The sequence below is a fragment of the Lonchura striata genome, chromosome 2, assembly GCF_050655825.1.
Source record: "Lonchura striata isolate lonStrDom1 chromosome 2, ASM5065582v1, whole genome shotgun sequence".
NCBI lineage: Eukaryota > Metazoa > Chordata > Aves > Passeriformes > Estrildidae > Lonchura > Lonchura striata.
In genome coordinates, this window is record NC_140704.1 from 18,372,691 (window position 1) to 18,389,283 (window position 16,593).

The 16,593-nt window shown below is 37.5% G+C and overlaps 1 protein-coding gene across 4 annotated transcripts in view; it reads left to right on the forward strand.

The window, feature by feature from the left end:
- Nucleotides 1-16,593, forward strand: part of PIP4K2A (phosphatidylinositol-5-phosphate 4-kinase type 2 alpha) — a 107,555-nt gene that overhangs the window by 64,721 nt on the left and 26,241 nt on the right. For 3 of the 4 annotated variants that reach the window (XM_021530384.4, XM_077788506.2, XM_085565457.1), the window contains exon 4: nt 10,029-10,181. The exons of the other annotated variant lie outside the window; for it this stretch is intronic. In XM_021530384.4, coding sequence (XP_021386059.1) covers nt 10,029-10,181 — 153 coding nt within the window. The remainder of the gene's footprint in view (nt 1-10,028; nt 10,182-16,593) is intronic. 4 annotated transcript variants of the gene reach the window in all.

Genomic DNA, 16,593 nt, shown 5'->3' on the forward strand with positions numbered 1-16,593 from the left:
GGTGCCTGCTTCTGCAACAGGGTTTCCAGATAATGGAACCTACTTAATGGCAAGAACATTATCACCATGCAAAATAGACCCAAAAGTCATCCCTACCTGTCCCTCTATAACCACCCAGACATCTCTGGATTTGGTGCTTCTGCTTTTATAAAAAAACCCAGTGCTTTGCCTTTCTTTCCTCTACAAGTCACTGATAAAACGTTGTCCTGAAAATCATCTCAGGACTTGGGCTACTTGTTTCAAATTACAGCAAATAACCTTGGAGCATCTATGTCAGTTGTATGACACATTCTCTCTGATGTCCTTCTTAATCAGTAATCCTGGTCTAATTTCCTTATCCATGATTTCTGAAGTCTTGAAAAAAAAGGTTGGGGGAAGCTTCAGGTTTGTCTTGTTGGGAAGCTGTGCAAGGGCCAGAGAGCAGCACTGCACTTCTACTGCAGATGAACAGCCAGAATAGTGTGTACATCATTCTCCAACAGCCATGAGCCACTGTCAGGCTTCTCCACTGACCTGTGATTTCAGTCATCGCAGAGCATCATCTGTGCACTTGCTTTTGCCTATTTGTTCATGCAAAGCTTGCCCAGAGGCACTCTTACATAGTCTGGGATGTGATCTGATTTGTCTTTAGGGTACGTTGAGCTTGTAAAGCTCATTTTAGTTTTCCACAGCTTTTGGATGAGATCACAGCACCAGAAACCGTTGTTTGCCTTTGTCCAGACATCATGAAATAGGGAAGATTTAAATCAATGAGAAGCTGTTAAGCCAGTCACTTTGAAAGATTACTGTTTTCTAAAGCTCTCCATGCTTTACCACCAGAATTTTCCTATTGCCCTTTTTCTTTTTCTTAGGAAAAGGTCTGACTCAGTGGCAATTTTTATTAGGATCCCTTTTTAAATTAGTTACACAGAGTATTTGTATTACATCCAACACATAGTTCATGTGTTCAAAGTTTCTAAAATACAATCTTGTCTGCTAAAGTAGCAGTTAGAAAACAATGACATTTACATTAGGCGTGCAAGAGATTAGAATGAGCTAATTAAATTGACCTTTAAATCTCTCCACCCTCTTGGAGACTGGGGCTAATCCTTGGCTTCCCACTGTGGAGATAAAAATTCATGCTGTGAACATTTTAAGCAAAGTGGGCAGAGAAGAAGAGCCTCACCAGCAGTTTGTCTTTGAAGAGGGGAGCAGTGCTTTGCCAGTTATAAATATAGCTTGCAGTTATGATGTGAGATGGGGGACAAGTTCTTCCTGTACTTCAGTGGCTTTGCTCCATGTGTTTTCTTCACAAAAATAGTTTCAATTAGATAAAATAGCTCCAAACAAGCTTAAATTGTTACTCTTAGAAATAGTCAAAGCCTCTCTGGAAATTGCCTTTTTTTTTTTTTTAATATCTACTATTGGTATAACTAATGTAAGTCATATAATTATTGTTATTTAATTACAGTAGTTTGCTATTTTTATTGACCAATGTGTAAGGTAACAATTGACTTCCACAGGATAAAGCATTAGATAGTGTTTTAGCTGGCTTCTAAGGATGCTTGAGAATGCTTCTTACAAACTATTTGCTATGATATTTTGTGTCTTAGATTTTTAAAATGCTAATTATTGCAGAGCTTTATAATAAAAAACCCAAAAATTATATAAATAATGGGTAATTAAATAACAGTCAAAATTAAATTGTCAACAAACAATTGACATTTCATGTAGTAAAATCTTGCAGAGGATGCAAAATCTGTTCAAATGTTGAAGCAGAATAAAGTCAAAGATTTTGTACAAAACCCATTTTGATGACCTGGCATTCTAAGCCTGTCCAGATATGGTGAGATGAATACTTATATGATTAAAAAAGGAGTGCAGAACTACAGAGATGAGGGCTTTGTTCAGGGAGGTGGTAGCTCTTAAAATGAACAAGAGGTCAAAGAGGACAAGAATTTTGCACTAGGGGGACTTCAGACTAGGAGTAACTGCACCCTAGGGTGTTTAAATTAGAAGGCATAAAAAGAAGTTCTGGAAGAGTTCTAACTTCTTTTTGACATCTGTTTGTTTTATACCTGAAGCTAATACTATATATAGTTTTGATGCTAGTAGTCTTTAAAAAAGGAAGTTGAAATTTGGATGTAGGAACAAATAGCGAAAAAATGTCAAAGGAATTTAAGGACATAGAGAATGTCATTTGGTTGGGAGTGACAGAGTCTGACCTGCTGCATTTGCAAATATTAGAGTTAAGAAGTAAGTAGTACATGAGTAAATTTGCAGAAAAAGGTACTTCAGAAAAAAAAAAAATACAAATGACCAAAGAAGGAAGTAGTTAAAATTCAAAATTAAACTCACCTTTCCAGCAACACAAATGGCTAAATACTAGAAAAACTGTTGTGGCAGATCTTGGCCTTTTGAAGATAGAAGTCAGGACTGCCTTTCTGGAAGTCAGGACTGCCTTTCTGGAACTTACCTAATCCAAAAGTAGAGATAGGAAGTGCTGGATGAAATGAAATAGCTTCTGATGGAGGCAGTTTGGTTGGATTCTAGTTTATGAAATTTTGTGGAAATCTCCAGAAGAAGCTCCTGTGAATGTCAAAGAACTGTGGATCAGGTCCTAAAAGCATCTATGGAAAAATACCTTTTTCCTTACCTGATACATATTTGTTGTAGGAAATAAAACTCTGTGCAGATTTCTGAGAGTTTGGGAAAGAGGAGAGCGTGTGGGTCCATAGTGAAATTAGACAACTTTTCAGGTAATTTGCTAAAGAATATGCTGTTCTTGGGTGAAATTATGATTTAGGTCTGCTGATTAACTTTTTCTCAAGAATTCTCTGGGAAGTTAAGTACTAGTAATGGTGTGGCTTTTGGTAATTTATCTGTAAAGCTTTTTTTTTTTTTTTTTTTTACTTTATTATTTTATTAGAAATTAATTCTGTGTATGGGACAAATTCTTTGTGATTTGTAGCTTCTCAGCACCGAAGATGAAATTAATATTTCTAGTTGCCTGCCTGCTAGTTAGTGCAGTATGGGTGATTTTTTTTTTAATATTCATTTATGTAAGAGCGCTTAAGCTTCCAGACAGTGACTTGTCAGAGGGGAACTACTTGGGAAAGAGGAGAGTATATGGAGAAATAAATTCATCTAGTATCTGTGAGCTTGGCATGTTAAATGTGTCTTCAGTTATATAAGTAATTACACAAGTAATTTAGTGTAGTCTTGGAGTGACCTCATGAAAGTATTCACACTTTAAAAGTACAAAACCTTTTCTTTCTCCTGAGACCAAAAAACCAGCAGGCACAAGATTAAAACTTCACAAATGAGAAGTGAATGGGGAATTGGCAGAACATGCACACTTGGAGCAGGAGACTTGCAGTGAGTTGCTAAGTGAAGCTGTTAAGTGGAACAGGGTATGTGTGGCTGACAGATGCTTTAATTGTGCCAGAGATCCAAGGCACACCGTGGAAGAGTTGGAGAAGGCTGGGAAAATCTGAAGGGTACAGGGCAGTCTGACCCTTACTTCTTTGAATTTTGAGCTCACTAATGCTATTGTATAAGCAGCTGATTTTTATTAACTTAAAAGAGGTTAATGCCTCCAACGTTGTACAGCTAGAGACATGCTATGCTGGCTCCTGGCACAGTAAGGAGGGAGCTGTGTCATAGCAGTAAGTGATGGTAAAAAGGTTGTTACAGCATCCAACCTGTGTCTCTTGGAGGGTAAGAGCTGGGCATTTTTTGTCTCCATCTGAAGGATATCCTCCCTGTTCTGGCTTTGTGGCTCATAGATCTGTCTGTGCTAAGTGAGGAGTGGTTCATTTCCCCTCTGTTCATATTCCACTTAGACTTCCCCTAATTAAGAAGCAGAGCCAGAGGGAATTCAATCTGGTATTTGCCATGATCTCTCTCTCTGTGTCTCTCCTTTCCCCCTCCCTAAACCCCGTTTATATTTTCCTTTTGGAAAAGGGAGATGCTTAGGTTTAATCATTTATTTCCTCCCTAGTCCACTAGAGGTGCCTCACTTAAGATGGAGATATTTCTGCCGAGGACCCCAGTGGGTCTTTCTTAACTGAGTTTCCTGCTGGATTCAAGCAGAGGAAAAGGCCTACAACTGCTCTCTTTAGACAGGTTCAATCAGCTTTGCTTCCAAAGAATTTGTGCACAGATGTCTACAGTGCAACTTATCTTTCTTACTTTTCGTACAAGTCATCACTGAAATTTATCTGTGTGTTCTGGCAAAAGCTGTCTGGATCCTAGAAGCTACCATTTATATCTCAAAACTGGATTCAACAGTAAGAGAAGAATCTATACAATGTGACCAATAGCTGTCTGAACAACAGGTCAATACAGCTCAAATAAATGTGTCTTTTTAGTCTGTCTAATGAGCATGACTGCATAACTTTCTTATTATTGTCTGCCTTAAGATTAAAGTTCTTAAAAAGTTGACTTAAAAACTTGCACAAGATAACCCCAGAATAAGTTAAACTTGTTAACTTATCAGGATATATCTAAAGTCTAAGTCAAAAGTGAAAACTGATACCACATGTGGTGTTTCTGATATTGCTTACTAGTTACAGGTCTTCTAATGTCTGTGCTTCAAAGTGGCTTAAGTGCAGACCTTCTTGGCCATTTAGTGTCTTAACTTACAAAAGAAACATTTTCTAATGAAGAATGTCTTCAATTCCAAGACATGTACTATTAACTTAGTTAATATTAGTTAGTGTTTGTATTGTTTTAATGTTTGTAGTGTTAATATTAGTATTTGGCTCAGTGAGATGCCTGAACAGTCTGAGTCCAACAGGTAAGCTAGCTTCACCTACATCAAAAGGGAGAAATTTTAGTGGATTTAAAAAGCCATATAGATTCCTCTTTGATGACTCTAAAATCTCCTAGTTTGATCCTTTCAGTGAAGTTGTTTCTTGATCTTGCTTGATAATGATGATTTGCGAGTGAAGCCAATCCTTATCTCTCTACTTAAAGATTTGTTGTTATCATCACCAGGCAACAGTAGATGTGTTTTACTGAAGACTGATTTCTATCTATAAACAAGTATAACTAGTATAGTTGAGAGACAGGGTATTTTGCAAGGTACCTGGAAGGTTTACTTTAGAAGGAATTTGAATTTTTCTCTATTCACAGAAGGGAGAATTAACCATTGCAAATAAAATCTACTGACAAAACTCAACTATGTATTAACACAAGAAAGTGGCAATTTCTAGTAATGTGCACAATATGATATTATTAGATTTATTTTTTTGCTTTTTAAACCACACTTATTTAACAAACTTGGGCAAGTATCAAAAGAAAATACAGAAAATAGTAATATTAAATGTTCCATGTGCTTTTACAGTTCAAAGTGACTACATTGGGTATCTGAAAAGTGCATTGTATTGAGAGAGCTATTGCAAGAGTGGAGAGTTAGTAAAAATAAAGTCACAAAGACTTTAATTAAAGGTTTAAGTAGAGATTGTTTTTTATTTAAACATGTTTAATGTTTAAACATTTGCTCTTAATTTATTAGTAGAGGAAAAGTATTGTAGAGAGGGAACTTGTGTTATCTATGCATGTATGGAAAGATGCTGCTTAGCATAGAGTTGGTTGGTTTATTCTGACAAATTAATATGCATGTGGTAAAATGATAGCTATGTGCATTCTTAATTAATCTTGATATAGAATAACTACTAATAAAATAACCATCTACTAAAAATAAATCCATCGCTATTTGTAACCCATTAAAACATTAAGAAAAAGTGCAGCTAAATAATTATCCAGAGATATATTTTCTTGTTAGCGACATTTTTGGTATGATATTTGTATTTGCAAACAGATTTTTATTATAGTTAGCAATCAGGCAGAATAAATTTTAATTAGGGGAAGAAAAAGCTACTGCTGGAAAAACAGGGATCTGTTTAGATGAAGGCAACCTCAGGCCATTTCCTCTTGTCCTTTTGCTTACTACCTGGGAGTACTGCCTGGGAGAAGAGACCGTCTCCCACCTGGCTGCAACCTTCTTTCAGGCAGTTGCAGAGAGTGATAAGGTCGCCCTTGAGCCTTCTTTTCTCCAGGCTAAGCATCCCCAGCTCCCTCAGCTGGCTCCTCATCAGACTTGTGCTCCAGACCCTTCCCCAGCTCCATTTCCCTTCTCTGCACTCTCTCCAGCACCTCAATGTCCTTCCTGAATTGAGGGGCCCAGAACTGAACCCAGGATTTAAGGTGTGGCCTCAGCAGTCCTGAGTAGAGGGTTATGGTCACTGCCCTGGTGCTGCTGGCCACACTGTTGCTGGTCCAGGCCAGGATGCCATTGGCCTCTTGGCCACCTGGGCACTCTCTGGCTCATGTTCAGCTGCTGCTGACCAGCACCCCCGGGACCTTTTCCTCCAGGCATCTTTGGTGCCACTCTGCCCCAGCCTGTAGCTGGAGGGGCTGTTGTGACCCAGGGGCAGGAGCAGGCCCAGGCACTTGGCCTTGCTGAAGCTCAGAGCTCTGGGTCTCCCCATCCCTGCAGCCTGTCCAGATCCCCCTGCAGAGCCTTCAGCAGCTCAACACTCCCACCCAGCCCGGTGTGTCTGCAGACTGACTGAGGGTGCCCTGGATCCCCTCACGTGGGTCACTGAGAAAGATTAAACAGAGCTGGTGGCAGCCCTGAGCCCTGGGGAGCTCTGCTGGATGTGATTCCATTCACCAACACCCTCTGGGCCCGGCCATGCCAACAGTTTCCTACGCATCCAACAGAGCACCCGGGTCAGCCATGGGCAGCCAGTTCCTGCAGGAGATGCTGTGGGAAACGGTGCCAGAGGCTTTCCTGGGGTCCAGGTAGGGACATCCACAGCCTTTCACCCATCCACTAAATGGATCATCTTATCATAGAAAGGAGATCAGGTCAGTCAAGCAGGACCTGTACATGCCGTGTGATGGCACTCAAGAGGATCTACTCCATGACCTTCCTTGGCACCAAGGGCAGACTGACAGACCGTACAGATCCTGGATCTTCCTTCTGGGTCTGACAGACCCTGGATCTTCCTTCTGGGTGCCATCTTATAGATGGGCATCGCATTTTCTAGTGTCCAGTCAACTAGCATCTCTATTATACCAAGTACAACCCAGGCTTGTATTTCACTCAAATATGAAAATCTTTCCAGAAAGGATATTAAAATTTCAAGAGTACTTGAAACTTTGAGTTCATGTACTTCACATTTTCCTTCTCGTGCTTCAGATGTTCAGTAGCCAACTAGCCAATACCCTCTTTTGCAGCTTTTTATAGCTAAACAACTTAAATCTCCTGCCAGGTTAATTGCTTTCAAGGTTTATATTATATGGATTACAGTCTGAAGACCAGAGTTCTGTGGGAAAAATACATTCAGAATACTGTGGTTACTGCTTTATTGCAACAGTTAACCTCAGAATAATGTACCCTTTTCTGCTGGGAACAATAACACGTAATTACTTAGTAGCCTTTATTATTGCTGAATTATAGCTGAATAACTTATCAGTAGTTTAATTCATTACATACACTAATGGATACCCATGCATTCACTTATTTTTTAAATTAAAAATAATTATTACATTACATCATATTTTCAATTTGTGATGAAGGCAACTGAATTTGTACTTATTTTTTTATTTTATCTTCTATTATCAGCTCTTCATCTGAACTTTTAAATATAGGCCTGGAAACAAAACCAATTTCTGACTGTAGAACACAAAGGGTTTCTACCGCTACCTCCACAATTCAATTTGAAAATTAATGGAGTACTGGTATCAAGTGTAGCATTAAGAAAATGTAATCCGTTTATAATACTTGTTTCCTTAAATAGACCTCGGCACATTAAAACTTTACAGTGATGGAGTGGTGGGAAATCAATTTCAACAGTAAAAATCCGAAAAGAGACAGAGAAAACTGTTGTAATACTTGAAGTCTCTACTATCTTCAATACTGTATGAGGTGATGGTGTATCAGGACTTATATTTGTTAAAATTGACTGTCCAAAAGCCAGTGTAGAGAAGAAACTGCAGTATCTCCAGCAGTGTCCCTAAAGCTCTCTTCTGATTAGTCTAGAAAAAATGTTGATTTATAAACCTTAAAGAAGCACCCACATCCTTTCATTCATTACTGAGTAGAGAGGATAATAGAGAAAGATGTCACTTTTTATCATAGACATCAGTAATTATTCTGGTTCATTGTGCAAGCCTAGAAATATATAGAAAGAAGTGCAAAAGATTTATTTCTCCTACATGTCATAATTAAGGTTTTCATTCTAATAAGCCCTTGTAGAGCTGTGTGCTTTTAGGTGATTTACTGTTATTTCTGCTACTCCTGAGTATTTCTGTTGAACTAAGTAACCTTGTGGGAAAATGGTTTTATTTTATGTTAAATTGATTTCAGAAAGCACCCCACAGTTGGGATAAATTAAACAATGCCTGAAGGCCTATTGAAATCAATGGATCTCCAAAATACAGAGACATAATTGTATGTGTTCAAGTGTCTTCTTAAACTGGGGGCTATAGTTACCCTAATTTCTTGGTTGAGGTTATTACTTCTTAATAAATTACTGACCGTCTGTCGCAGGGGTTGAATCTGCATGTCCAGCTCCTGCTGAAGTCCATAGAGCGTGTAAACAGATTTACCAATGGTTAAAACCTCTAAGTAAAACATAGGTCCTGTAAAAATAAGATTGTGTGGGTTTGGTATCTGAATGTGGTAGGTGAAGTGTATTGGTAATTACTCTCTCAGAGCATCATTGTTCTTCTACTGCAAATCTGTTTTGTGACCTAGTTCATGGTGCCTTACCACACCACACAAACATTCATTCTGTAACTGTTGGAGCTGAACTTTTGCTGTTTAAGAATCTACAATCTTTGTATATATATATATACAATTTTATTTAAATTATCTTTGAAAGTAAAATGGCTTTTTACCTAGCAGGAAGAGCATAATGCTATATGAATGTGGAAAGAAGGGAGAGATATTTCAATTTAACAAGAGCTGTTTCTGCAGCAATGTACAATGAGGAAGGATAGCAGGTGCTGGGGTTTTCTGCTAGGAGTAGGGACATACCAGATGATTGCTGCAAGTTTGTTTCATAAACACAGAAGTGTTCCAGCAGTCTAACATTAACTTGTTTAACCTTTTCAGAGTATGTCGGTACTTACGGAAATTCACAAGGGGTCCAAAACATCATTGTTTTCTTATGGCTGTGTTGCTGCTATTACTGCTTTTTTTGTTGTTGTTTAGTGCAATTCAAGTATATAACAATTGGCATAAATTCTTACTGGTAAAGAAGGACGTTTCCAGGCAAAAAAGTTGTTATACTTAGTCTGTTTTTTTCTTGGTTTTGTTTTTATAAGTGCAAAGAAATCTAACCTAATACCACTTAATCTCTGAAAAAAGCAGAAGGCTTCTCTTGCTTCTGTTGAAGCACCAGTAATTTTAAACTTCACTCTAAAAATAGTCCTTAATCTCTATTCTAAATGCTCTACAGTCATTAATTTTCTCCTCTTAAGACAGTATGGAGGTAGGCTTATTCTACGAAAGGAGGTATTGTACAATATTATTTGCTTAACTCTAGCTATGAAATCACTGGAGTAGCTCTGGTACTAGAACTCAAATATAACTGTGATCTTAGTTATGTACCAGATCACACTGTCTCAAGAGCTATGCTATGTTTAAGTGAAACTATAACTATGATGAATTGTTTCTTTATAATTATTGTGGTGTAATGCAGTGTTCCTTCTGGATTTTTAATTACTCTGTGTTTTCTTCCTCAAAGCTGATAATGTATGTGTACCAATGTCCAGTAAATTCTCATTCAACATTGAGGATGTGTTTTGAACCATTGATTAGCAATACCTTCCTCCTCAAACATGCTTTTCTTCCCAATATTTTTGAAGTGTTTTCTTATTATAATGTAGTCTGTGAATACGTGCTTTTCAGAATTCAGCTTGGTGCAGATATATTGAAAAATATTTTTCAATAAGTGTAAATTGTTTATATGTGCTCTAAATAAGTGACATACTTTTGTCTGACTTGATGCTTTTTGATCAATTGACAGAATTCATTGACAAGAAGTGCACCCCTTGCCAATGATTCCCAAGCACGCAGTGGTGCCCGCTTTCATACGTCTTACGACAAAAGATATATCATCAAAACTATAACAAGTGAAGATGTAGCAGAAATGCACAACATACTGAAGAAGTACCATCAGGTAATAAATGAACTCTGCCAAGCTGTGGGAGGTCTTCTGAGATATCAGAATGCCTATCTTTTTTAGAGGCTTAAAAGTTTTAATAATTATGGAAAAAGAGTCACTTCAAGCTTTTTCCCTTTTGCATCACCAATTTACTGTATGTCTGTAATTCACAAGGATGGACTTATCTAAATATCTACACTAGCGTTTCATAAAAAAGACTTGCCTACATGATAGAGGTAACTTGGAGGCTATGAGGTCCTTTGTCTTTCTAAAAAGGTGGCCTTTCTTTTGGCTAGTGGACTCCCAGGCTTGAAGATATTTTATTATGGACTTGCTTGAAGAAGTCTGTGTACATGTGTATGAATGCTGCAGGTGACTTTCTCTTTCTAGTCTGGTTTGTGAATGTTCTGTGTTTCAGAACAGATTTCAAAGATTTTAAGTTGTATTATATAAGAAATTAAGAATGGATATGATTAATGTAAAAATCCTACTATTAAAAAAATGTGTTCTGATAATGTGAATTTTCATACACAACTCTAAAGTTAAAAGTGAACAGCAGATCAGCCTTGATAGCTGCCATACTGTGCTGGTGCATAGTTTGTGTGGCTGGCACAGAGGGGAGCAGAACCTGGGAATTACAAAAAGCTTTAACAAAATCAGTGCTAATTTTCTTAGCCCCACATCTGTTTGAATACGTTCTAAAGCTACAGAAGTCAGAAAAGCCTCTAAAAATCACCTAAAATATGCTGCGCAATAGGAAGGGGTTTTTGTCCCTCTTTCAACTTTCCTTCTCCTTTCTGTGGATTGGAATTCCATGTAAAGACTTAAGGACATTTAGGGTTGGGCTTTTTTATTGTTTAGGTCGTTTATTTGTTGTTGTGCAATGTTCTTGTTTGTAGTAGTTGTTTTTTTTTAATACATTAATTTTTATCTAATTGTATTTTGGGGGTTATTTCTATGTGAGTTTTCTAACTTAGAAGTTTAGTTTTGATCTGAAAGTGTTTGATCTGTGAAGCTGTACAGCAGAATTAATGTTTCAGTCTGTTTCATATTTGGCATTAGAAGCGAGTATTAATGATACAGATTTTGAGACTTAATTCAGCTGAAAAATCATTTTGCTTTTCAAAACAGTAATTTTCAAGAGTATCAATGAAGACAGTGCTAACATTAATGAATTTAATAATTTGGAATCTTTTTCATTAATGCTTTCCAACATCAGGCTTCATATTAGGCTAGGTTACAAGGAATAATGATCTGAAATTTATCTCTACCAGGGACCTAATTTCACTTTATGCTGGTAAATCTTTCGTATAAAATAGCTCTCAAAGATGCATCCAAGAGATTCATAAAGATAGAACTTGTATTTCTTTTCGTCTCAGAAGTTGAAAGCACTGTACAAAACTAAGTACAGAAGCATTCAAGTACAAAGACAGTTTAATAATTGGATTTTTTTTATTTAAGTAAATTCATTTCAGTATCTTCAGCAATGTGCTGAACAAGATCTAAATTAAATCCACTAGCTCTAATGACAGCTGACACCGTGTCCTCTGTGCTGCTGCCAGAAGTTGAATGCTTGGGATCACTCAATACAGCAGTTTGTCCTCCCATTTCTCTATATGTTTTTCAGGCATGCAAAGCTTATCTTCACTTGCTTTTCAAAGTCTAGCAAACCCATTGTCCTGGTGGAAAGGTATTAATTATTCCCTTGACCAAGTTGTCCCACACAAATTGGCCTTTGCCAAATTGTCCTACACAGTTTGGCCTTCTGCTAGCAAACAGTGCAGTGCCAGATACTATCCACTGGCACTTGAGCTCACTGTGGTTTTGATTTGGGCCAGCTTATTGTCTCCCTAATAATTCTGGGCAAGAATAAAGGTGTTAATTAAGATATTCCTACTTAGGAGTTTGAATATAAGCATCCTGTTTTTTTAAAGGGGAGGTTAATAACTTGGATGTGAGTTATTCTATTCCGGCTGGATCTGATGCCTAAGGACACTCCAAGGCCTGTCTATTTCACTGGTGTGGATACAACTTTATGGTTCTGTAGAATGGCACCCTTGCAGTAACTTAAGATTTTTCAGATGCTGTCCTGGTACTCTTGCAGAAATTTTTGTCAATAAGACAAGTTCTCATTACTTCTGTTTTATTTTGGCATACTCTCTTCTGCCGACAGAGGAATTGTCAAGCTCCCTCTGTTGATTTTCATCTTTTAGTGTCCAGTAGCTTTCTTACTTGTTAATAATTGTACACTAGAGTGCTAAATATGGGATTTTTAGGGAGAAATCTGCTTGTTAGCTCTTCTCCAGTTTCAGTTCTCTGATTGTCAGCAGCACTCACCACATACGTTAAAATTCCTGGCCGAGCTGTGTTTCACAGCCGAGTGTGATTTGGAGTGGTTGGATGTTCCAGTGGCACGCCCCTGCAGCATACCCTGTGCCAGTCTGCCCTGAGAGCAGAGCTGTATTTGAAGGGTTCAGCCTTCTGAGAAGGGGAGTGTGTACACCCAATTGCATAGTACAGGGATCATCCTGGAAAGGACAGCCTTTTTCAGGTGCATGAAGTGTTGGGAGGTGATTTGTGTGAATTTTAGGATTCTTCTCTCTTTTTCCCCCAAAGGAGCTTAAGTTAGATCATCTGTCCATTAAAAACTGTGTCTTGTTAACCATTATCTTGCACCCTCTTGCAAATGCCCAAGAAAGCAGTAAATATCTTACATTACTTCTCACTTAAGTATGAGTGAAATTCATGCCATTTATGACAGACAATTTCTTTCAGGTTTTGTTTTTTCTCCTCTACAAATTCATTCCATGTTCCTTTCCTAGTTTGAAACTTTGAATGAGTTTCATTTAAACCATAATATTTACTCACCTGTTCCCTTATTAATGCTAATAGCACAAGGCTGATAGAATCTAGACCTTGAAAGCACCTCTGCTCTTGCTTAGGGACCAAACAAGCCTTATCAAATATTTTCCAAGACTGCTTGAACTCCTTAATAATAAATACCAGAGGAGACATCTATCTTGAAATAAAGAATGACAGAGAGGGAACCATCACAAGGCAGAAGTATGAGATTTCTTTTGTCCTTCATTTACCAAAACAGTTTTGATCTCGGCATTTGCAAAAAACCTGTTGTTTCCTTGCACCTTTTTGAACTACAGAGCTACCAATGAGGCATCTGGGAGTTTGTGTGGTAGGTAATGTAGCAACAGCAGCTTTTCCCATGAACGTCCAAAATCTGATTCCAAATATTACGGTTTTTTCTGGGAAGTCACCAAAGGGTTAGATACAGACATGTACACTGCCATTGGCAAGTAGAAATGAAAGTTATTTTGTCAGCTGGACATCACGGACACATATAGTTCACAAGCCCATGCAGTTCCATTAGTCCTTCCTCTCTCCATCTGTCTGAAGGTGTAATAACCTGTCTGTTCTTTGGAGCTCAGAGGAACTGAGGTTGTAATTACACAGTCTGTATATGTAGGAGTTTACAAAAGGAGCGGGAAAAGTTCATAGCCTGTAGACACTTGTAAGTTTAAAAATCCCAAATCTAGATTGATGTTTTTTAAATCATCAAAGATCTTATCAAAGATAAATTTGAAGCCCAGGGCTATATGCTAGAAATGTGTAAATAACTGAAAGTGAACTGGGCTTGAAGGAGTGTTAGGAAAAGTTTTAGAAACAACATATATGTGTATATATAGTGATTCCAACCTAAAATTATTGAATTGTAAATAATCTTTACAATTGTAAATTATACTTGCTATTCAAAATCATGAATTTTAAAAATAATGAGTTTCTAAAATCATTTCCCCTATGATGCCTCTTTTTTAAGTGACAGTCAGGCCCACAACCTCACACAGATGGTGAACACTTCAGTCTAAATACTGACACGTTCTGTCAACTCATCAGATTAGTCTGACACTTTTAGTATTGAGTAGAAACACTAGAGATAATTATTTTCTTTTCCAAAGTTAAAAGAAAAAAAAAAAAACTGAGCAAAACAAACCATTAAGCAAACAGAAGCAATTATACTTTTCATCATGTTTAAAGCAGCAAAGCGTCCTGTGTTTTATGCTGAGACTATTAAAGACCATCCTGCATGGATCAGCCTTCTATCTAGATTTGAAAGCCAAAATGGCCTAGAGCTAGGTTTTGAACTGTTAGGGTAAATACAAATATATGGCATGCTAGGTTCTTATGCTGTGACTAGCCATTCTAGCCAGTTTCCAACTACAGTATTGGTTTTTGGTACGTAATTTGAAATACTGCTTTTTTTCACATTCCTTGATAATTTGCAGTCAATTTGGACTGCTTGTGTTATTGGTATGTTGTCAGTTATGACTAGAACTCTTCTCACCACTCTTCAGTGTTGTTCAGCTGAATGTTTATCATTTACTTATCAAATGCAGTAGAACCATTGGTATGCTCAAATGCGTCAGACTTTCAATATTGGGAAAACTGCTGCTATAGGGGCTCATAGATGTAGTTGGACCATTTAAAATTGTGCAAGTTAATTAAGCATGTTTATATTAAATAGTATTTGAGAATAAAATAAAATATTAATTGGAAATACCTCCAAAATTAGTGCAATTGTGTTTTAAACCTAGCCTCCTCACCCCAAGAACATGGACCAGAAAAATGGATTTAAAACCTACTGCTACCTTTGGCATTGTTAAGGAAGAGTTCAGCATAATCATCTGTGATAAGTGTGTTGTCAGAATTTCAGCCTGTGTTTAAGGAATGGGTAATACCCTGCTTCCTCCTTAAGGAAAACTTTCTATTTCATCATATATTCAAGTTTTCATATATTTTTTAAATATATATTGTCCTGTGCAAAAAGTTTATGAATTTATACAAAAATATAAAATATGTATTGTAGAAATTACTGTATTTGTAGCTATTTTCCAAAGTACAAATGTTATTTTCAAGGGCAGAAATCAGTAACAGTTGAATAAAATTCTGAAAGCAGATTTTGTAGTATCTGAAATGTCAGAATCAAGACATTCTGCCCTTTCCAGTGACATTAACTTGCTTTAAATCTTAAATTGTTGTAAAAGAGGAGTCCTTTGTTCTTTGAGAACAGATGATGGGCAGGTTAGAAATTTTTAAAAATAAAGCCATTTTAATGTCTCTAGTAAACCAACACCTTTTAAACACTGTCTTTTTCATTAAAATTACTTCAGAAAGGATGACTTCTCATTGCTGACGCCCAAATTACTTCAGTAAAGAGAAGCCATCTCAAAGCAGGTGAACAGGAAAGAATTGTTAGCATACAAACCTTCCAGCATAAAGCTACTAAAAGGGCCTGAGTGCAGGTCCCTTTTAGGTTTTCTATAGGCAGCTGTCCCTCCTGAAGGCACAGTTCTCTTCCCTGCACAGGTAATTGTATGCAGAACTGACACCTATTGCACTGCCTGTTTGTCTCCCTGGCAACCAGCAGAAATAGAGGAGAGTGGTAAAGGAGAGGGGGATTGCCCATTTACCAGACACAGCAAACAGTGGAGTGATGGGGAAGTGAATGGGAAGAAAAGAAAGAATAGAATTAGCAAAAAAGGAAAAATTACAGACATAATAAAAGACAAAAGAAAAGCAGAAAAATACTACCTTAGCTGCTGGAGGGGAGAAAAATGTGAAAGGATCAGGAAAGCAAATTAAAAGGAGGAAAATGTAGGCAATAAAGTGAAAATGGGAGAAATTGCACCAGTGACAGATTTCAGGGCTACACAGGAATCAAGCAACAGCAGCAGATTGTTGTGTGGAATGTAGGAGAAAAAATCATAAATAGATAAATATTGAACTACAGAAACATTATAGTAGACTACAAACAATTTTGTCAAAGAATTGATGAAAACATAGACTGGAGAATAGCCCAGAAAATAAAGTGGGGACTAGGTGCCCAGGCATTTGCACTGGCATGGATGGGCTTGTTAAGCTGGTGAGTTGCTGAAGCAGAGCTGCATTAAAGTTTGTATCATCCTCCCTCCATCTCAGTACTTGGCCAGGTGATCAGTGGCTTCCTCCCAACCCCCATCTCTGCTTTTGCTACGTGAGTTTCATTCATATGTATCGCAAAAAAAGAAAAAGGTAAAAAGGCAGAGCAAGGCAGTATAATGTAATGTTATTTAAACATAAACATGAATGAAGAAGGATGTAATGGTGTCCCTGACTCTGTATGCCCTCAGATAGTAAGAGGTGAAGATTTCTGGGAGGTTTGCAAAGAAATGCAGTTGAAAAAAGTCTTTCAGCAGTTTCATGTGAGAATCCCGAGGCAGCACAGAACACAGCTTCTGCTCTATGCTAAGATAACTGACTTGTAAAGCAGCTTTGATCTGAAAAAACAGGAGAGGCAGAAAAGGGAGACATGAGATGTATGTGTTCTCATGCAAACAGTCTGTGTTTCACCTGCATCCAACAGGCCCACTCTTCC